The sequence below is a fragment of the Lissotriton helveticus genome, chromosome 2_1 (assembly GCF_964261635.1).
Source record: "Lissotriton helveticus chromosome 2_1, aLisHel1.1, whole genome shotgun sequence".
Classification (NCBI taxonomy): domain Eukaryota; kingdom Metazoa; phylum Chordata; class Amphibia; order Caudata; family Salamandridae; genus Lissotriton; species Lissotriton helveticus.
The window spans coordinates 1,002,816,611-1,002,840,110 of record NC_136059.1 but is presented as its reverse complement, the minus strand read 5'-3'; the positions used below and the strand labels follow the sequence as shown (position 1 = coordinate 1,002,840,110).

Here is a 23,500-nt window from a genome sequence, read left to right as displayed (position 1 = left end):
CAAAAGCAAAAGAGTTGTTTTAATTGGATTGACCTAGGGGGATTTAAATCACTTATTGTATAGTGCTTTTTATGGAATATGTTGTCTTTCCTGGGCTAGGTAATTATGTGTTTGTTTATGCATTCAATGTATTTGTGGATTTATGCTGTAAATACACTGTATGTGAACATATGGCTTTCTGCACCTTTTGTAGTCAATGTATTACAGCACCAACGAAGTCTACTTAAGTGGACGAAACAAGTTGGCTGTCTCTGCTGTATCGTTTGTATTTCTGTCTTTAAACAAAATATATTTGCATGGGTCTTTTTCTTCTTGAGAAAATTGAATGTGGTGCACCACTATTTGTATTAGTATTATGTTTTGACAACAGAGTCACACCTTGGAGCAGTAGGTGCTCACAGTGTGTGCACACAGATAAGAAGTGTACAACATTTGTACTGACTTATTAAGACTAAGACTGAGGTGTGGGGAGCACTGGCCCACTGCTCAGTTTCTTATTTGTTGTATCAAATGTTGAAGTGATGGAATGTATACTTTGAAAATCAATGAAAACTTCAGCCGCAAAATTGCTAAATAAATCATTAGTGCCTTTACAAAACCAAATCGTACTTAAAAGCCTAAAAATCAACTGTGCCAATATTTCATTTCTACAGCTATAGGATTAGCCAAGTAATTTTACTTGCATTAGTGTATTTTTTATATATATATATTTTTTTATTTATAAAGTTTTTTTATAGCGCAAACTTGACCCAAGAGGGTATCAGAGCACTTTACATTTAGGATTGTTGCGTTACAAGTTACATCAGATACAAAAAACCTTAACCAAAGTATCAAATATCCATGATAGACATGTCTGCTAATGATTATGCACTTAGGCTAAGCTAAACAATCAGTACAGCCTTAAAAACCAAACAACAACACACAGTTGTGTGAGTGAAGACATTGGGAACTTAGTAATCCGTTATTTGTAAAGAAAGGTTGATCCAATCAAGCAACACAGACAGACAGACGTAGGGGTTAGTCACCAAGGCTTTGGTGGCAAATATGTGATGGCTGGCAGTATCTTAGATCAACACCTGTCATTTTAGTTTAGATCTGAACACAAATCAATTCCAGCCATTTTGTTAGGCCGTCCAGTTCAAGCTGTTGGCAATGCAGTATGAGATCTCATGCACAAGTCTATATTGTTTTTTTCATGTTTTTTATATCACTGGAATCTGTACCAAACTGTGGCTTCTACTATCAACAACAAACGAGAAGTCAAATTTACAAATATCTAACTAACTAAGTTATGGCACTCGTCAGTTGCATGTATAATGGACCCCACAACAATTCAACAGCATAAAGGCACTTCATATTTTAATGATTTCACAGCCTGTGTTCATAAACCTTACTTAACTTTAAATCCTTACAGTACCAATAGGACAGGATAACCTTAACAAATGTAAACAAAGTAAAAATATAGCATCGTACAATAGTTCATGTATGTTTAAGGAACCTGCTGGATAAGAATTTTTGCAGTGATTTCCATCATATCAAAACAAGAACCGTGTCCATTGTATTGATGCTAAAACGTTATGGAGGTGCATTAATATACAAAGAGTGAGTGAACTTTAAAGAAAGGCAAACAATTTCTCTTTTGAAATCAAATTAACAGAATACAGCGGGAAATAACTATCTGCGCAGTACAGTTTTAATTTGATATGTCTTTGGTTTCATTGACAAGCCATTCACTGGTGTGAGGTCCAACTTCTCTTGTGGATGAGGTTCTAACTTCAGCCGTTGCAGAACAGTGGTGAGCATGAGGAATATTTCATTACGGGCTACATCCTCTCCTAGGCACATTCGCACTCCCATTCCAAATGTTAGAACACTTTCCTGAAGGATACGATTGAGTTGCCCATTTTTATCGAGGAAGCGTTCGGGCAGAAAGGAGTCCGGATTCTTCCATAGCGACCTGAAGAACAATAAAAAAAAATTGCTGATATGCGGGCACAAAAAACGTTTACTGTGTTCAATAAAATTGCACTACACATAGTTACATATAGGTTGCAAAAAAATAGTATACATCTATAATTGAATAAGCTAATATGCGCTGAAAAGATTTCTGCTGTTAGTAGAAAGCGAACGGGTTCTTGGTTTATAAATGAGCCATGCACCTGGATGTATGATACAACCATGCATACTTTTACAAGGCGGGCAATACAACAAACACGTTGTTACCACGTGGCCCATTACTATGCAAGTCATTACAAAGACTTTTCTTAGGGAAGTGCTTTGTGCATCCTCTTTGCAGCCTGTCATATGATGCCTATTCAGTCTTCTATCATGTAGGCTATATAGATTATCAGGCTTGGGGAACCAGCAGCTTGTCCCTTATGCTATATTGGTCTAGTCACATGAAGGAGAAGCTTAACGGACAACACACTGATACACTTCTCCAATACTCCAGAAACATATGTTAATTTGATAATTAATTAACAAAAAGACTAGTGCCACGTGGACACAGAAGACATTTTTTATTTGTAACAACAGGTGCCTATGACTTCAATGAGAGTGAACCACATTACCTATAGATCTAGTACAGCATTCATTTTATTGAAGCTTATATAGCATTGTCTTTTGGAGTATTAATGGTTTATGTTCAAGTGATCACCAACAATCTGTTTGGTTGAATGGAATATTTATTCTAAAATTAAAAGCAAACAAGAGTTTCCGGAATACATATCTGGCCAGCACGTGTTTTGCATATAGCAACCTGTAGGAAAGTGGATTATTAGTATGTGGGGGTATTCACCTTCAGCTAGTAATAATATGGCAATCACTAATAGGTCCAGTCAAGTCTCCAAAAATGAATTATTGCTCAACCCTTGGTAGCTTGGCAAATGGGCAGTCAGACTTAACTTAGGAGACATGTATGTGTACAGCATTTAATAGCACCACAAAAGTAAATAAGTAAAAGACACAAGAAAATATAAATCCAACAACAATTTATAAAAATATAGAATATTTGCACAAGACCTTGACTGATGTCGAGGGTCGAAATTTGATCATTACAGGTACCCTTCTGGGACACAAGATTTCATTTATTGGGGTTTATGGTCCAAATTTAGACTCCCCATCTTTTTTCCACGATCTGCAGGTGCAGCTCCTCACACTTGATCCTGACTATTGATAATGGGGGGCGATTTCAACTTATTGTTAGATCCGGCCAGGGACAGCACTTCCACTTCTCCTGATACTAAACCCCGCTCCCGGCAGGCCCTTTACGACATATGCACTCACTTTTCCTTGTTAGACATTGAAAACAAACTTCATCCGCATTTCCCCGACTTCACCCACTATTCAGGGTTTCCTAACACATGGACCAGAATAGATTATTGGTTAGTCTCCCCGGCAATTGCAGGCTGGGTGGGTGGGTGGGTGAGTGGGCTACTTACTCTCCCCCGTACACTTTCGGACCACCCTCCGGTTGTTCTCAAACTAAACATTCCCAGGCCAGGTGGTTATGAACGGCAGTGGCGCTTTCCTGGAGAGGCATTATTAGATCCGTTTTTTAATGAGGAAGTTCGACAATCCATTGAGGACTATTTTGAAATTAATACTGGATCGGTAGACACCTGGGTGGTTCTCTGGACAGGGTTTAAGGCCTACATCAGAGGTGTATTGCAAAACATGCAGGAGTGCTACGAGATTTGCGCTCCACTTTGAATCGCATTGAAACAGACATCGCCGCTTTGGACCAAGAATTGGTGGTCACTGCATCCAGTGCAGGAGAAGCTAGACGCCTGGTGCTGATGCTCGAATTTAGAGAAACGGCAGACCGTGAGTTATTGTTCCTGAATAAACAAAATGCCACGCGTCATTATGGTGAAGGCGAACGACCTGGTACACTATTGACTCAGACTCTGCGCCCCCTCGGGACTCATCTTACATCACGGAAATCATTGGCCCAGATGGCACTTTGCTATATTCCACCCCAGACATATGCGATTCCTTTCTTGCATATTACAAGGCATTATATACGTCCAGACTCTCTGGGGATCAAGGGAACTACCTGGCAGAGATTGCTATGGTCTATTTAGAAAGATACATGCAGGACTTTTTGGCTGTTCCCATTACCCAGGACAGCATACTAGAGGCCATCAATGCATTGCGAGGCTCCTCAGCTCCTGGCCTTGAGGGCTTTTCCGACGAGTTTTATAAAGCATACAAATATATTTTGGTTCCACGGTTGTTGGAGGTGTATGCTGAGGCGCTAGAAGTAGGCTATCTTCCTCCTACATTCAGAGAAGCAGTCATTATTCTCCTTCCTAAGCACGGCAGAGACCCTAAACTGTGTAGCTCTTATAGGCCGCTGTCTTTATTGATTATAGTACAAAATACTAGCCAAGGTAATTGCGATTCGCCTGTCATTATTAATGGAATTCATCATTTCGTGAGCGCAGTCGGGCTTTGTGCCACATCGGTCCACTTCCCTCAATCTGAGACATTGTTTATTGTTTTGCACAGGATCAATCCCGCCACGCCTGCTGCCGCCATCCTCCTTGATGCGGAGAAGGCAATTGTTTCCCTTGAATGGCCTTTTTTCCTGTCCATCATGATACATATCGGCATGCCCGAGTGCTTTGTCTCCACAGTGGCTTTGCTATACACCGAGCCAACAGCTAGATTACGTCTGAACTGCACTGTTTCTGCCCCTTTCACTTTGTCCCGGGGCACACAACAGGGCTGCCCCTATCCCCGCTGCTTTTTATTTTGGCAATGGATCCCCTGGTTCGCCATTTCCAAGAAAAACACCTTCATCGTGGCCTACAGTTCCGCACTGGCCCCCTTTTAATCTCACTTTATGGAGATGACACTATATTATATGTTAGGATGCCCCAACTCAATCTCGAACCCCTCCTTTTAGAAAAAATTCGCTTCAGTAAATTTTCCAGGCTCAACATCAATTGGCACAAGTCAGTTATCTTTCCACTTACAGCCAGCACAAATACCTGGGCTTGCGCATTTCCGCTTGAGTGCTGCCAAGACGCGGTCAAATATCTTGGTGTCCATGTCCATCTAGATACCACTACCATCTCAGATCGTGAAGTGGCTGCGGTTGCCATTGTCTATGGCTCGGAGAGTCGCCATAATTAAAATGGTACTCCGCCCGAGGTTCTTGTACCTTTTTAATAACATTCCCATCCTGCTCACCAAAACTTTTTTTTCCGCAGTTACGTTCATTATTATTGCGCCTCGTCTGGGGGGTCAAGACACCTCGGGTTAGCTGGCGGATTCTGACCCTGCCATATGCCAGGGGGTGCTTTGGAGTCCCAGACTTTTATCTACATTATCTGATAGCACAATGCTGTTATGCACATGGCGGGTTCCATCTAGACGCTTGCATCTCATATCTTAAGCCAGAAGCCGACCTGGTGCTCCCTCGTCACCTTTCCACTATTTTGCCTACTGGATTCCCTTGTGACCCCCATGACATTCAAACGGTATCAACAATGAGCTGGGCATGGAACAGCCTACGCAGTCTGTTGGGCCTTGACCGGCTGTTCTCACCGGCACTACCTTTACCTAACCCCTCACTGTTTCCGATAACGGGTGAGATACTGATTCAACGCACGCTGGAAAAATTCCACATTTTCACGGTAGGAGACCTATTCCCCAAAGGCCACTCCTTCTCTGTGTTAGAGGATGCCCGATTCTCTGAACGCTCTTTTATGGACACCTTTGTTTTGACACGTGTACAATCCATGCTTCGGGTCACATTCCCTTCATTTCCAATGGCCATTGAACCGACCCCCCAATTGGCGCTGCTTATCCAACAACCTTCTGGTGCCCATTTGGTCTCTAAACTATACAAGCAGTGTAGTGCATCCATGCCTATCTCTGACACTAAGGTGCGAGCTAAGTGTGAGGTGGATCTGGGTAAGCCAATTACTGACAACCAATGGGAACAGTGCTGTAGGGCAACAAAGGAGATTTCTTTAAACAGCAGGCACAAACTCCTTCATTTTAAGTTTCTTTGCAGACTGTATCATACACCAGCACGCTCACATAGAATTGACCCCAATAGGCCCCACCACTGTCAGAAATGTGGGGCTCCTTTTGCGGATTTTGCTCACCTCTCTTGGACATGCCCTAAAATACACCAATACTGGTCCTTGATACATACCACACTAGGTGAAATACTCTCCATGCAGCTAGTTCCCACCCCTGAGATCGCATTTCTGGGTTACGTGGCCAATTTCCCTCGGACAGTACGAAAACTAGCAGCGCTGGGCTTCCTTTGGCCAAAATGGAGGTTACTCTGTTATGGGGCAGCAAGAGATCCCCAACACTGAAAGCATGGCTTAGTAGTTTAGCATTCTGTAACGTTAACTGCAAAGAATACTCCACTCAGATTCCTAGCTCGTCCCTGCCAGTGGACATTTGGGGCCCATACAGGGAATACATTGCCAAGAAAAGATCCGATCAACATTTGCAGACGGCACACGGTATTGTTCCTGAGGGGGTCGGCTAGATGAGACTTTTGGTACATATGTCTGTATTAATGATCAACATTCGACAACTGCCACTGGTGGTGTTGTGTTGCATGAGCCGTTTCTTTGGGAACCGTAGTCTTACAATGTTACGAATCTCTGCTTTGTTCGCATTTAACCTGTCATTGCTATATGCCCCCAACGCATAATCCATTTACATCAATAGCTGCTATTGTTTACGCTTGGTTTGATGTACATGCTCTTCTTACTGCTGCCGATATTATACTCTGCAATGTACTGATCGTTTTATTCCTGTATGCAAAATTGGGAAAATAAAGTTAAAAAAAAAATATAATAATAATATAGAATATTTTTTCTTTATAATTACACCAAAAAGACAAAAGCCAATGTAGTAAACTGGAGATATGAATTTTTAAAGGCTAAATTAAAGATTGCTCATTCTAGAGCCAAAAAGCTTAAAGTGCCACTCACGGCTATCTGGTCACGCTGCATCGGGACAAAGTAAAGGTTTTATGCCAACTGCAATGGAGCACAGGTCAGATAGGCTGAGTGCTAGGGCCCGGTCAAAAGTTTATCTTCTAGCTTAATCTTTTTCTTGGAGCATTTTTCTTGGCAACAGGCTCATTAGTGGGTCCTCGGGCTTCTTGGATCCAAAGTTCGAGTTGACGATGGCGGCCTGCTGCAGCATGATGCTTTGGTGAGTCTTTGAAAGTCTTTGTCCTCGATGGTGAGGAGCTCAGGAGCTTTCAGCGGGACAAACCAGCGCAGTCAGGCCGATTTCCAAATCCACAATGGCATCTTGACTCTCGACATTGAGCCAGTCTCCTCCCAGAGATATTCCGCAAAACTTTTCAGAGAGTTTCTAAACTTTTAAATCTTGAAGTTTCTTGATTCCTTTGGGGACAATAGATGTCCACTAGCTCAGTCCAAGGTTGTAGAGACGCTGGATCACCTCTTGGGGACTAGGACTCAATTCCCCACAATGCACCTGCACAGACCAGGAAAAATCCAGTTGGGGTGATCCTTTCTTTGGGCTTGCAGATGGCTTATTCCAGCTCTGTTTTTCCTGCTGCTGATCAGGGAGTCCATTCCTTTTTCTTTAAGTCAGGCATGGTGGTTTCTTTGTGGAGCCTTGCGAGGGCAGCAGGTGCAGCCCTTTTGAGTGCAAGCCTTCTGTGGTGTAGTCCAGGGGCTGACAGGTAGTCCTCCTTTTATTTCAGGCAGTTTTCTGAGGATCCTGCAACTCTCCTATATTTATCCTCCATTCTGGGATGGCAAAAGGGGGGTAAAGGTACCTCCCTCTGCTATGACCACTTCCTGTGAAGTGTGGCATATTTTTGACAAGAATGCATTGTTATTCAAAAATCAAAATGGAGAAAATCTCTCCTTGATGTGTGAGTGTGTGCATCTGTGTAACCCAAACAAAAGGTGTGGCTAACAACTCACAACACTCCCCTTCCAGCCCCTCTTTTAATCTAATGGGGGGCTCCCAAACAGCTGGGGATTTTCAAAGTGGGGGCTCCCTTTCTCTCCCTTGCTTCGCCTGATAACACATTCTCCCCCCACCAAATGGCTGTATTGTTTTTGAGAGACAAAGGAGTACAGTATAAATAGGGTCATCCATTCCGCTTGGTCTTTGCATGGCTGGGCGAGATCCAGGTAGTGCGCACGCCGCAGGGGGCAGCAGAGATTTTGGGCTTAGAGCTCGATCAGAAGTCCTCCCCTCAGCAGACACTCTCTCAGCTGCCTTCCCAAGAATCACGTCGCAGACAGCACTCAAGAAATCGTTTGCAACAGCAGATGAGCAAGCCAACCAAGACTGAAAGCATGAAAGAATATTCAGTTCTGCTACAACTACTCATGGAGCAACATCGATCCCTGTAAAGAGAGGCTGACTGACGGTGCTTTGTGTCCTTCGAGACCTGTAGAAAGGGACAAGCCAGCTCCCCTTGGGATGTGTCACACCTCAGCCAACATTAGCTGGTAGTGGCGGGGGCTGCGGACCTCAAATGACATGAACCCTCACTACAAAACTCCAAGTTTTGCACCTGTTGGTGCCACTGTTTTATTAATTGTTAATATTAGTACGTTAGTAAAATGTAATCATACTCAGCACTTAGCCACACTGTCACACTCCAGTATTTTTTAGGGTATGGGGCTCTAGGCCGCTGGGCACAGGACCCAGACAGCTATGTCACTCTCCCAGGGACCTGGTGAATATAATTAGCTTGAATGTGAGGGGCCTAAACTTGCCAATCAAAAGAATAGCACTTCTAACCCAGCTTAGAGCAGCCCAATATGACATATGACTTATCTCCTGAAAAAGGATTGGAGCAGAATGCGCTCTAGATGGTTCGATCGCCTATTCAGGTCTTCCGGCCAGGGGAAAAAAGTGGTGGTCAAAATCCTAGTGGCCACACATTTTCAAGGAAAATCATTAGCATGCAATCTGAGATTTCAGGACGATTTATTTTATTTTATTTATATTCTTGTATAGCGCAGGACTCGACCCCCGAAGGCGTATCTCCGCGCTTATGCTTTTACCAAGAAAACCTAATCATGATCATGGACTGTGAAGGAGTCAGTGTGATGATATCTTAACAGGCCGGAAATAGATACGTTTTTAAAGTCTTTTTAAAAGACTGAAAGTTAGTGTTTTGTTTCAAGGTGGAGGGGAGTGAGTTCCATAGAGTGGGGCCTTTGTAAGAAAGGGCACGACCTCCCTGTCTAGCTTTTTTAATCCTTGGAACCTGGAGCAGTTGCTGACTGCTAGAGCGTAGAGTGCGTCCAGGACTATAGGGGTTACATTTTTCTTAAAGGTATTTAGGTCCAGTGCCAGACAGACATTTGTGTATTGTGCAGCAGATTTTAAATTTTACACGCTGCCTAACCGGCAGCCAATGAAGTTTGTCCAGGAGAGGACGTGAAGCTGTCCTTGGCTGAGCATTGAGAACGAGTCTCGCTGCAGTGTTCTTGACTACTTGTAGTCTTTGTAGTTGTTCCTCATTGGCCGAGATGAACAGGCCATTACAGTAGTCTAGCCTACTAATTACCAACGTCTGGACAAGTGTTTTCCTATAGATATCAGATAGGAATGGGAAGACACGTCGTAGCAGTCCGATGACATGGAAGCAGGATCCTGCTACTTGATTTATGTGTTCTTTAAACAAAAGTGCCTTATCAAGCCGCACACCAAGATTTTTTACGGTCTGTTTGGGACTTGGTACTGGTCCCAAATCCGGGGGCCACCATTCTGGAGACCACAAGAGGGTGGACTCCCCGAACAGCATGACCTCCATCTTGCCTACATTGCACTGGAGGCAATGTAAGGCCATCCAGTCCGATATTGCCCTCATTCCGTCCGCAAAAGAATTTTGTATTGCGGGCGTGAGGGTCCGAAAGGGGAACAAAAGCTGAGTGTCGTCAGCATACGACACTGGGGAGAACCCATGTGCTCTTACGATGTCTGCCAAGGGGGCCACATACACATTAAAAAGTGTAGGGCTTAGGCATGAGCCCTGTGGCACTCCCTTGGTGAGCTCCCTTGAGATGGAATGATGGGAGCCCAATCTGACTCCTTGTAAGCGGCCCGAAAGAAAGCTCTCCAACCAGGACAGAGCCACGCCTCCTATACCCACCTCCCTCAAACGACCGAGAAGTATCTCATGTGACACCGTGTCGAAGGCAGCGGATAAACCTAACAGCACCAGAATCATAGAGCCCCCTCCATCCAGTGACATCCTGATGTTATCGGTCACTGAGAGGAGGGCAGATTCGGTGCTGTGATTGGGCCTAAACCCAGATTGAGAAAAGTCTAGACCCTCCGCAGCCTCGATGTACTTGGACTGATGGGTGTTCACATGTCTCTCGGTCATTTTGCTAAGGTAAGGCAGGAGGGAGATGGGTCGGAGGTTTGAAAGGTCAGTCCATGGAAGTGTCGCGTTCTTTCGGATAGTGTTCACCACTGCTTTTTTCCACTCCGTGGGCACATGTCCTTCCCTGAGAGAATGATTTATTACTGCTTGGATATAAGGTCCAAGCAAAGTACTCAGGGAGGCAACTATTTTGGCGGGCAGAAAATCATCAGGAGACCCCGATTTTATGTGACTCATGAGGGAGGGTAGATCCAAATCAATAACTGCTGGAAATGCCATAAGTGAAATATCTCTCTGTGTAGGAAGAGTAAAAGAAATGGAGATATTGCTCTTCTGGCTGGAAGCCCTCATGATTTTCTAATAAATCAAATTGATTTTATTTTAAAAAAACAAAGAAATTTCGTCACATAAGGATTGAGAAAAATCATCTGGGCTTTCGCATGCGACTGGTTTTACAAATGCTTGTAGAATTTTAAATAATTCCTTAGAGGAATTACCCGCCTCTGCGAGTTGCTGAGCAAGGCTGTTCCTCCGTGCCAGTTTAATATTTTTATAATTGTTAGACTGGGCTTCGTGATGTGCTTTCTTGCTTTTCTCTGTACGCATTTTCCTCCATTTCTTTTCTATCTTCCTACATCCCTGCTTCTCTATTCTGAGAGCTTCAGTATACCATACTTCCTGCTTGGAAGGAGGGTATTGTTTATGTAGCTTCAGAGGGTCTAGTTTGTCAATTGCCTCTATGAGAGAGTTGTTAAATTTGAATAGTGCGGACTCCACAGTGTCCTCCTCTAGAGGAATGGGCTGCTTCCATACCTTCTGTAATTCCTCCACTGTTACTTTTTGCCACTGTCGACACCAGATAGGTGGGAAAGAGTTCTTTTGAGAGGATTTATCCACTACTAATAGGGAAAATTCCACTATAAAGTGGTCAGTCCAATTTATTTGAACAGTGGGTAGACATCGTACTTTAGAGTAATTAGAGAAGAGCAAATCTAGGAAGTGACCTCCTGTGTGTGTGGGTCCGCTATTCAGCAGATCTAAGCCAAGAGTGGATAAATCAGCGAGCAAAGGTATAGTTTCTGGGTGCACAGAAATATCAGTGTGAATATTAAAATCACCGAGGAGAATAAAATCTTCCTTTGCTTTAAAATATGGGGCTAAAAGCTCCAAAAGAGCAAGAGAGAAGCCCACACTAGATCCCGGTGGGCGATAAACTAATGCTCCTTTCCCAAAAAATTTAGTGGCAGAATTAATTTTAAAAATCATTATTTCAAATTGTGGGCAATACTTTTGTTCTACTATGGTAACCTTCAGGTGTTCTTTATACATTATGGCTAAGCCACCACCTATTTTCTCTGGGCGATCTAAATTTACAAACTTATATCCCAAGGGCCACTGCTATAGCAGGGACGGTATGAGGTTTTAGCCAGGTTTCCGTTAGGAAACATAAGTCTGGTTGCTGTGTATGTACCAGGTCCCATACCTCACGTTGGCGTTTAGGTAGGGAGCGGACATTTAAGAGAAAACACTTTGTCTCTTTTTGTGGTGGTGATTTCGCTTTATTATCCTCAATACTGGAGCTAGCATAGGATGCTTGAAAATGGCAGTTAATACAGGAGAAAGGGCCCTCAGGACATGGCCAGAAATCCTTTTTGTGGGATTGTCCTTAAGTTTAATAAAGTTTGCGCAGAATACCTGATCATATGTACCCCTACAGAAGCCCTTAGCCCCGTCCAGTCGCGGACGGGCGCAGACGGGCAGCTCTTTGGCTGCTCTTCGGCGTGTCTTCGGCTGCGCGCGACCGCTGCGCGCGACCGCTGCGCGCGACCGCTGCGCGCTCAAGGGGGGGCGAGGGCTTAATAGCCCCAGAAGTGAGAGCACTAGAGCGCTAACCGCTCCAATGCTACCGGAAGTGCCTTGCTCTCACCCGACCGCCCTCCGCACAACGGTACTAGTTACCCTGTCGGACCGGGGCGGGCAGGAAGGAAGTAGAGCCTCGACTTGTTGCTGTCCCCAAGCCAAATGAAGAAAAGCTGCTTCCCCTCCTATTAAGTCAGGTAGGGAAAGCGGTAAAATAGCAATTTTAAATGCCAATTCTGGCGTGATAGTTTTCAGCAGGCACAGAATGTATTTTTAAAAGACAAGCAAGTATCATTATGACGATTTAAAATTCCAATCACACACAGCATGGAGCGCAAAATTAGGCAACCTTCTTAAAGCAAGCGGGTCGGGGACACTGCCACCGTCACCGTACCGCAGCTTCTCTGAGGTAGATGCTCCGCCTAAATAGCCCCAGAAGTGAGAGCACTAGAGCGCTAACCGCTCCAATGCTACCGGAAGTGCCTTGCTCTCACCTGACCGCCCTCCGCACAACGGTACTAGTTACCCTGTTGGACCGGAGCGGGCAGGAAGGAAGTAGAGCCTCGACTTGTTGCTGTCCCCAAGACAAATGAAGAAAAGCTGCTTCCCCTCCTATTAAGTCAGGTAGGGAAAGCGGTAAAATAGCAATTTTAAATGCTGATTCTGGCGTGATAGTTTTCAGCAGGCACAGAATGTATTTTTAAAAGACAAGCAAGTATCAATATGACGATTTTAAATTCCAATCACACACAGCATGGAGCGCAAAATTAGGCAACCTTCTTAAAGCAAGCGGGTCGGGGACACTGCCACCGTCACCTTACCGCCGATTGATAGCCCTACTTGTGTCCCTCTCCAACCACACATTTACAATAGCCTCTATATCCATAATGATCACCAGGAGCCATTTATACGCCAGGCAATTGGCCCTGTACTTACAGTGCCTGACTCTAACCTAGTGATAGGGGGCGCTTTTAACCTGGTACTAGATGACTCTATAGATAGAACTCCTGTGTGACCAGGGAATACAGGGATGTTTACCCCACAGGGAACATATTGGCTAGCAGAGGCGGGGTTGACAGCTATATGGCGGTCAGTTCACCCTCCTACACAGCCCTACTTCTTTTTTTTCAGCTGCACACCAATCCTATGCTAGAATTGACTATCTCCTCATTTCCACCCCACTATGTCCAAGAGTAACACAAACCACTATCGATGTGGCATGCCCCCATTCAGTTGGACCTACAGCTCCCGACCACACATCGGGGTTGTAGTAAATTGTTGCGTCTCAACCCTAAATTGCTATTGTATGATGCAGCGATCAAGGAGGTGGGGAAAGCCATAGTAGACTAACTACCAATTAACGATACTCCACACACAACAATAGCAACGCTCAGGGAGACTCTAAAGGCAGTAATTAGGGGCACATATATAGCGATAGCAGCTAGACTCAACAAGGAACGTGCAATAAAATGTGCCAGCCTAGAAGGCACAGTGAAAGAGTTGGAGGAGGCTCACCAACGCACAAGCTCACACAAAACTAGAAGTCAAATGACCATAGCACGAAAACAGCTTACAGAACTTGACAGGGATACTGAAAAGTATGCCTTGTTATGAACTCAACAGAAATATTACGTGGGGGAACGAGGCAGGGAAGTTGATGGCACACAGATAGCAAACACAGGTGCAATCTAGGCACGTGCAGGACCTAATAGACGGAGACCAGAAACACATCACTAGAAAAGAGGAGTTTGGTTGATTTTGTGCACAATTATATGGAGATGATGGAAAATCCCCAGAAGATTGCATTCCTTACATTGCACAGGCCCCAATACCAACATTGCAGGACCCGTCCACAACACCCTTGGAGAAAGACATAACAGAGCGGGAGGTGTTGGATGTGATAGGGAGTCTCCAGCTAGAAGCGCCAGTGCAGGATTGATTCAAAGTTGCCTTTTATAAACAGTACGGTACAAAAGGGGGTTGGTGATGGACGGAGCATCTGAACCAATCAAACACTCACACCCAGTCAACAGATCTGGGTTTAATCCTTCACCGTTCTTTAGCCCACTCTGCCACCCCAGTTCAGACATGGCCATATGCAAATCAGTCTGACCCTGTGCCTCATGGGAACTGTCCAGCCCGAACTGCCAAGCTACGTCTTCCCTGGACCGGAAACAAGCATCCTAGGACAAGTTTCTGGCATTTTAGCCGTTATCAGCCAGGCTTGCTTGAATCCAGTGGCAAAGTGAGCAAGGGACTCACGTCTGAGCATACCCTGCCAACTAATGGCGAACAAAGCGGTACATAAGGTGGGCTAAAGAACGGTGATGGATTAAACCCAGATCTGTTGACAGGGTGTGAGTGTTTGATTGCTTCAGATGCTCCGTCCATCACCATCCCCTTTTGTACTGCTTTGTTCGCCATAAGTTGGCAGGGTATGCTCAGACGTGAGTCCCTTGCTCACTTTGCCACTGGATTCAAGCAAGCCTGGCTGATGACGGCTGAAATGCCCGAAACCAGTCCTAGGATGATTGTTTCCGGTCCAGGGAAGACGTGGCTTGGCAGTTCGTTCCCAAAAACCGACTTTATTTCTATCGATCTGAAAAGGCCTTTGATCGTATCCATTGGGCAGTCTTGTGAGCAGTGCTGGAGGCAGTGAACCTCGGCCCCAGATTCTGACGGTGGATCTGGGCTGGATATGCAGAACCAAAAGCAATGGTCAAGGTAAACCATGCCCAGTCCCCGACCTTTCCCATCTCCAGGGGGGCTAGCCAGGGCTGTCCACTCTCGCCACTTCTGTTCGCGCTCTATATGGAGCCCTTGGCGGAGTGCATCCGACACAATCTACAAATAGAGGGATTCTGGATGGGAGGCCAATCCCATAAAATTGCCCTATGCGCAGATGACGTGTTGTTGACCATCACAAACCCGCGTCAATCACTGCCCCCACTCCTTGAGGAACTCACAGCATTGGGTGAGGTCTCTGGCTTTAAGGTGAATACTGCCAAGTCCCAAGCACTTAATATCACTATCCCGCATGACAAGCAACTACGGTTGGCATCGGACTTTCCTTTCCTGTGGGCGCCACGGGGAATGCAGTATTTGAGAATTCAGATACTCCATACCATAGAGGGCTCAGTGAACCAAAACTACTCGGAACTATTAAAGACGGTGAGATCCCTTATCCCGTCCTGGCACGGGGATTCAATCTCCTGGTTAAGATGCATAGCAATAGTTAAAATGACTCTGTTGCCAAAAATCCTCTATCTTATGCAGGTACTGCCGTTGGTGCCACCCGCACCCACTTTAAAAAAGCTACAAGTTGCCCTTGAGGCCTTCATATGGGTGGGTAAGCGAGTTCGGATGGTGAAAGAGCGGACCTATCTACCAATGGGCAAGGGATGGTTGGGCATACCGAATCTGATAAGATATTGCCAAGCTACACAACAGCGCTACATGGTGGAGTGGCAGCGCCCACTAACCAAGAAGCACTGGTGTTTCCTAGACCAGGCAGTGGCTGGGATCCACATCTGGGAAATTCCATTACTCCTACGCAAGAACCATCAGCCGGGCATCTACATCTCACCTGTGGTTAGAGCTACAATATGGGTTTGGGATAAGGTGTACTCCTCTAAGCAGCTCTGTGCACAGATATCCCCACTCGCGCCAATCACAGGTAACCCGGACTTTCCGAAGGCCACACAGGAGAAAGCTTTCATATGTTGGCAGGAGGCCAACTGCAAGCGAATCGGAGACTTGTTTGACGTGAGAGGCCTGTTGGACTATAAAGCGGTCTGACAGGATTTTGGGCTCCCAGACTCAGAATATTGGCATTATCTGGCAATCCAACACTGGGTGATCCTTGCTGATATTAGGCCTCATGCTAGCAGACGAATAACCCTGTTTGAATGCTGACTTTTGTCCAGAAAGGATGACTCCCGCATCTTGTACGACATATATTCCTTTCTAAAAACCCAGACCTCCCCTTTCCAAACACCGACTAGGACGAGGTGGGAGCTAGAATGCGAGCGCAGATTTACTGACAAGGAATGGACAGACATCCTACAACGTGCACGCAGCTCCGCTACCAGCGCCTCAGGCAAGGAAACATTTTTAAAGCTAGCCCATAACTGGTACTATACCACAGCTCGTCTGGCTCAATGGTAAATAGGAAGGAAGGATTCATATTGGTGACACTGCACCCATTCAGGTATGCTCAATCACTTGCTACCACAAGCTCCACAGATATTGGACGGCGGTCCTGGCGGACATCGATAAAATGTTCGACACTGAAATACCCCGGTTTCCTAGCTACGTCCTGTTAGAACTACCTAATACACAAACTTACCCATTATATTACAATAAAGGGAAGATTATTACCTTGGCACTCTGCGCGGCAAAGCAGGTCATGTTATCAAAATGGGGCACTGATACTATTCCAATGCACGCAGACTGGATGCACAAACTATGGGACTTATTACGATCTGAAAAATGTACAGCGGTTATCAGTCACACCTTACCAAAGTTTGAGAAAAGATGGGGAACATGTATAAAACACCTTTCAGGAGTATACCAAGAACTCACATGCTCAATATATTTGTGAATATTGCAGGTTACAACCACCTCTACGGATGATTCAGATAAAAAAGAAGAGTGATGACCTATTTATCAATGTGAAATGAGCATGGTGTGTCTTACTTTTGTTATTGTTTATTGAAGAGGTTTGATTCTGTTTCCGCCTCCTTCCACCTCTCCATTTGCCTCCCCCTTGCACCCTCCCCCCCCACCCCCAAAACCTTCTTGCCACCTCGCCAGCCAATGGAAGTGGGCGTAGGGAATTGTGAACAAACTTATAAAATGTTACAATCCTAAAATTATCCTAGACACCACAACAGAGTACACTTAAATGCATTAAGTACACTGGAGTCCTTAAACCTACATGCCTTACCATATGCTAAGGACTTACAGGTAGGGTGTGCCCAGTTAGAATTAATCCATTTACCACATACCTTTGGAGGTCAGAGCAATGACCTGGGACTGGTTAGTAGAGTGCAGGGCACTATAAGAGTCAGTAGCCACCAGCATCAGGCAAAAATTGGGGGTGATCAAGGCAAAAAGGACAAAGGTGTTGGGCAACTAACCTACAACCTGGTAGTTCTCATCATCAAAGTAGAAAAGCCTGGTAAATCTATCTGCATTGGCATGGGCAGCTCCAGTTTGGTGTTCCACTGTGAAGTCCATCCCATTTAAGGAGTTGGACCACCTCAACAATTTTGTGTTCTCCTCCTTATCTGCATGAGCAATCCAAGAGGTATGTGGTCCATTTGAACATGGAAGTGAGCAGCAAACAGATATGGCCTCAGCTTCTTCAGTGACTAGATCACAACAATGGGCTTCCCTCTCAATGGCACCCAATCTTTGCTCTCTGGGGGGTAGTAGTCTACTAATGAAAGCAATTGGTTGATCTTGGCCCTCTTCATTCCTCAATCCCACGCTCTGAAGCATCTGTCTGTACCACAAACTGCTTATTGTAGTCAGGGGCCAGTAGGACTGGTGCTGAACACATAGCCTCTTCATAGCTTCCAACATTCTGGGGTCCAAATTAACTTTTAGGGTTGCTTCTCCGAGGTAAGCTCTGTCAGGGGAGCCACCATGGCCTCCATAGTTCTTCACATACCTCCTGTAGTATACCCAGTCAGGCCAAGAAAGGCCCTGACTTGTGTCTGGGTCTTAGGAGCTTCCCAATACAGGATGATCTGCATCTTGCACTGGAGAGGTTGTAAATGGCTTCTACCTACAAGGTGGCCCTGCCACACCACTAAACCTTGCCCTATCTGCAATTTGCTTTGCTTGATAGTCAGTCCTGCCGGCTGCATGGCCTGAAGCACTTCCATCAGGTGGAACTGAATAACTGCTATATCATCCAGGCAAGCTGTACTGAAAGTTGGAAAGTTCTTCAAACCAAAGTGAATCACCTTGAATTGAAAGCGGCCTCAGGGGTGGAAAACGCGGACCTCACTTGTACTCCTAGACTTAGGGCAATCTGCCAGTAACCAGAGGTCAAATCAAATGTACTCAGGTACTTTGCAGCCCCTATCCTGTCAATGAGCTCATCAGCTTTAGGTATGGGGTGAGCACCAGTCATGGTGACTGCATTCAAACCCCTGTTGTCCAGACAAAACCTAAATTCTTTTTTTCCCCCTTGGGGATTGGGTTTGGGCTCCAGTACCACTGGATTGGCCCATGGACTGTCAGAGGGATCAATTACCCCAAAACCCAAATCTTGGCTACTTAAGCCTTAAAGCTGGCTTTGACCTGGTCAGACAACCTAACCTGTTTGACTTGTTTTGACAGGTAGGCTGTCACCAGTGTCAACCTCATGGATATACCAAGTGGTGAGTCCAGGGGTCAGGGAGAAAAGTCCAGCAAACTGCTCCAATACTTGTCTGCAGTCTTTCTGCTGCTGGTCTGTCAATAGAGTAATCCACCTTCCACTGACCCATTTTGTGCATTAGTGGAGAGGACGTCTAACAGAGGCTCCCTCTCCTCCTGCCCTTCTTCTGTGACAATGGGCATGGTCATGTCTGCCCTGTCTAGGTGAAGTTTCAGTCTGTTGAAATGGAGAATTCTGTGGGGCCTTCTGGTGGTGCCAGGGTCCATCAGGTAAGTGACCTCACCCTTTTTTAACCGGATGAGGGAGGGCCCAGTCCACTTGTCCTAGAGGGCCCTGGGAGGCACAAGCTCCAACACCCACACCAACTGCCCTTAATGACACTCGGGCATAGTAGCCTTTCGGTCATCCCAGAGATTAATAATCTCTTGGCTGGCCTCTAGGTAGTTGCTTGCTCTCTTCATGTACTCTGCCTTGCGAGATTGCAGGCCTAGCACATAATACAGCATAACTTGTTTGCACTCTTTGAAAGGCTTCTCCCGAGCTTTCTAACCAAACTCAAAGGTCCTCTTACAGGATGGCCAAACAGTAACTCAAAATAGCTAACACTAACCCCTTTCTGTGGTGCCTCCATGTAAGAAAATAGCAGGCATGGGAGAAGAAAATAGTAACGAGAAGATGGAATCTGCCCAGCCTGTAAAAGCAGTAAACAAGACATTGTCCATGTTTTGTTCTTCTGCCCAGCATATAGTAAAACACAGAGATGCTGGTTGGCACCGCTGTGCAGAAATTTGGGACTAAAACAATGTGCACAAGCCTGCAGAATCTTAAGACATGACACCTCCACCCTTATTGTGTTCTCGGTTTCCCACTTCCTACATGGTATGTGGCGCAGAAGGTCTACCCTGATTAACTGTGATAAACTCTGTTGATCGCTACCTCCTTTCTTTTTTGATAACTTACTGTTTAATAATTTTTTAACTTAATGTTCTTAACTATTTATGCATTTTATCTTAGCGCATGTATATATTTTATCTGCACTTTTATGGTCTATGACCGAAATAAAGTTATCAAAATGGAAATGGAAAATAGTAAGCATGGAAGGAGAACATACCAATTCCTCCTGAGCTTGTCAGAAAAGCCCATTATCATGCCCTTCAGGGTCTTATTGAATCTTACCACCAGACCATTGGTCTGGGGATGATATGGGGTGGTGAACTTGTAAGTACCACCACATCGCCTTCAGACTCGTGGAAATAAAGTTAGTCACCCAGTCTAAGACCACCTCCTTCGGATAGCCCACGCTGGTGAAGATGCCAAGTAGGGCTCTTGCCACTGTGGGAGCAGTGACCATCTTGATGGGAATTGCTTCTGGGTATCTGGTGGCACGGTCCACTACCATCAATATATCTATTCCCAGCAGCAGCTGTTGGGTCTAGGAGACCAACAATATCAATTCCCACCCTCTCAAAGGGAGTTCAAACCAGTGGCAGTTGTATCAAGAAAGCCTATGGCTTGCCCCCTGTCTTGCCATTGGCTTAATTTGTGCCACATGAACTGCAAAAACTCTTTTACCTTGCCAGACATAAGGAGGCAATAGAAATAGTTGAGCAGCCTGTTACAGGTCTTGGTCTGTCCCAAATGTCCATGTTTGGGAATGGATATCATTGCAAATCCTTAATATGCAGGCCCACGGTTTGTTAGCACTTGCACAACTGATCAATACATTCACGTCATAACATTCATGATGGCAGCTATTTAAATGTATATGATGCACAGTTTTAATATGCATAGTTTACTTAGTAAGGGTCCGATATATCATTTGGTGGACTGAGTCATCTCCGTCTGCCTGCCATGGGACTTAATGTTCACCAGACCAAGGGTACTCCACCAGTCAAATTCAGAGCTGACTGCCAAGCTGGCCAACATTTGTAAAATAAATTGGCAAGAACCGTTGTCAATGTGGTTCCTGTCAATGCTTCTTGAAGTTTGTTGCACAGCTTCGTCAACATAACGGAGGCATCCATCAAACTGGATGCTGTATTTTCTTTTTGAAAACAAAATGCCCTCCATGGATATTATCTCCAATAGCAAGGGGGACATCAACCAGTTTTTACTGTCCTTTACTGCTATGGGTGTCTTGGTGATGAAAGGCAGTGAAAACTGACCTCTATGTCTGCCCATCTAAATTTGGTGGGACAACATTGAGGTCAGACTCCAACAGCCCTTACTCTGTTAGGCCATCAGAAGGGTGCAACCATGGTGGAGACAGAGTAGGCTCCACAATGGTTACACAATTGGTCCGCCCACATCTAAATTCTGCGGGTGGACCATTAGCTTGGTGATAAGGATACTTCACCGTGACAGAGTATCTTTGCAGCCAATATCTAAATCGGACCCTAAGCATTGGATGTCAAACATGTTGTGAATGCTATTCCAAAATATAGGAACCTTTTCACCCTCCTCTTGCATAAATAGATGAAACACTGAATCAATAAAGATAAAAGTTGCAAAAAAAGGTAAATGCAAGCAAAATCATCTTAGCAAAACTCTCTCTGGATAATCAATTATGTACCATGCACATAGTCAAAAGCACAGTATGAAGTGAATTGGTCCAAGTTTTCTGTTTATTATTACAAGCAGGTGAATTGACGCTCTTAACATACACCCTCCTGAACAAATTTAAATTCAGCTTCAGACACAAATGACACACTGAAAATAGCTGCTCTACAAATTGTAGATGATATCCTAAATACACTAGTTGATGAAAATGAGTGCCTGTTGAAGATATTGAATCTATCTGCAGCATTCTATATCATCAACCACATTGCAATACTTAAAAAGGAAGAGTATAAAAAGCAAAGTACTTGATTTAAAGTTTTGTGTCTGCTTTATACATATGGGATAAAGTACCCCCTGACGGACATTATAAGGGTATTGTAAGTCATGTAAGAGTGCCATGACAATATAGAGGAACAAGGCCGAAGGCGGAGTTCCTTTCTAAGGTAGTAAACCCTGAGGTGACTTGCAATATTCTTATGATGAACAGCAGAGGGTACTTAATCCTATATAATACATGGTCACATCATCATCTTTCCCGCAAAGTAGAAACATGCAGAAATAGTCTATCTTTACCTAAGGAGTGCAAAAAATAAATATGTTGCACTACATATCTCCTTGGTGCTTGTCACTGTAAGTTAGAAAAACATATCAGAAGAAACAAAAGCAACCTTTTGTTTTTCTTTAAACAGCTGCTTGAGTTATGTTGTGTGACATGACCTGCCTTTCTCCTCGGCTCCTGGCAGCATGGATTGTAACATCAGAACCCAACTGTTCTAAGTTATTACAGTTGAGTTCTGACATCATTTTTTTTAAATAAATCGTGAAATAGTCCATGATAAGAACATCTCCTATTTCACTATGTTTTGTTTAAATGTTATTAGTGGTCTTATTAAATTCAAGAACAAAAACATGCATCAATCCCATCTACATATCCAAGTAGTATAGAAATTAATGGTGTGTATGCAATGACTATGTACATCATATAAGCAATTTCATAAGATCGTCAAGCTGGAGGGGCAGTATCTGAGCGTCAGCATCGGAGGTTGGATGCAGTGTACAATTGTTGACAGCTTTGCAGCCTCGCTGTACTACTGTTGAAAGGTTGGGCTGTGTATATCAAGAGTCTTCTGAAGTTATCACTCAACACCTCTCTGCCAGTGTGCCTATATAGCTAGGTAGGTCTCAAATGAGGACCAGATAATGTTTTGGCTGTCTGGCAGCGGGCATTAAGAGCCACTATTCTGGTAATTGTTCCTGACAGTCACTCTGAGGGTCAGTGATCATGATGGTAAGCTTGCAACACTGTGCGGAACCTCTCCTAGATACCAAATAACACCACCACGGGCAGTATAGGCACTACAATAGCAGTATCCTCCTAGATACATTCAAACACTCAAGTCTAATAATCTGTTAACCTCGAACACTGCCAGGCAAGATGAAGGAAATGAGAGCACTCTGCACCACACCTGAGGCATTGTGTATCAACTGCAATGTACATGTTATGCAGCTGGAGGGCTGTATGGTAAAGCCTGTGCAAGAACTTGATATGTATGAGATGGAGCCTGTAACTTGGGGATAGTGCACCAGCCTGGGGGCAGCAATACCTCCATTGTTGCTTAGGAATATCGGTGCTAAACTCCCTCTGCCACTCTGACTGCACCGGGGACAGTAGTCTGCAAAGTATTGGAGAGTTGTAGTATCAATTTCTTGGGGGAGGGTGATGCAAAGGCCAAATTCAATGGGATGTACGACATTACAACGCATGCTTTTACATCGCATGCTTTTACAACGCGAGTTTTAGAACGCATACCATTACAACGCATAGTGCTTTGGGGCGCTGGATAGTGAATTATTTAATTTATTATTCCAACTCCAGTCCCCGTGGATAGTAGGGAAGGTTATTGGATAGTAAATTAACCTATTCCCTATCCTAGAGCGCCCCCCAGCGCAATGCGTTGTAATGGTTTGCATTGTAAAAGTTGCGATGTAAAAGCATCGCGTTGTAAAAGTTGCGTTGTAAGTGATGTTTCCCAATTCAATGCTACTAGGCTAGAGGGCTCTTGAGGAAAAGAAGTGCATGCCTGTCTACAGACACCTTGCATCCAGTAATATAGAAAGGCATCAAGGGGTGTCCAGTCAACAGCTGACTGTATATCTTACAATTAAATAAAGACCCACCCAGGATACAACCCCCGTGCCAATTATGTCCAATTTCATGTGTGTTAGCTGCCGGCTGACCTGTTCATTTGATGGGGGTGAGGGGTGGTAAGGCAAGATTTCGTGCAAATTGTAGAACTGGTGAGTAAAGGGTA

The 23,500-nt window shown here is 44.7% G+C and overlaps 1 protein-coding gene across 1 annotated transcript in view; it reads right to left on the bottom strand.

Moving 5' to 3' along the window:
- Positions 1–1,344: 1,344 nt before the first annotated feature.
- LOC144818400 (cytochrome P450 1A1-like) overlaps positions 1,345–23,500 on the bottom strand; it is a 228,540-nt gene continuing 206,384 nt past the window's right edge. Inside the window, exon 8 of the mRNA XM_078675774.1 lies at positions 1,345–1,957. Coding sequence (XP_078531900.1) covers positions 1,675–1,957 — 283 coding nt within the window. The 3' untranslated portion in view covers positions 1,345–1,674. The remainder of the gene's footprint in view (positions 1,958–23,500) is intronic.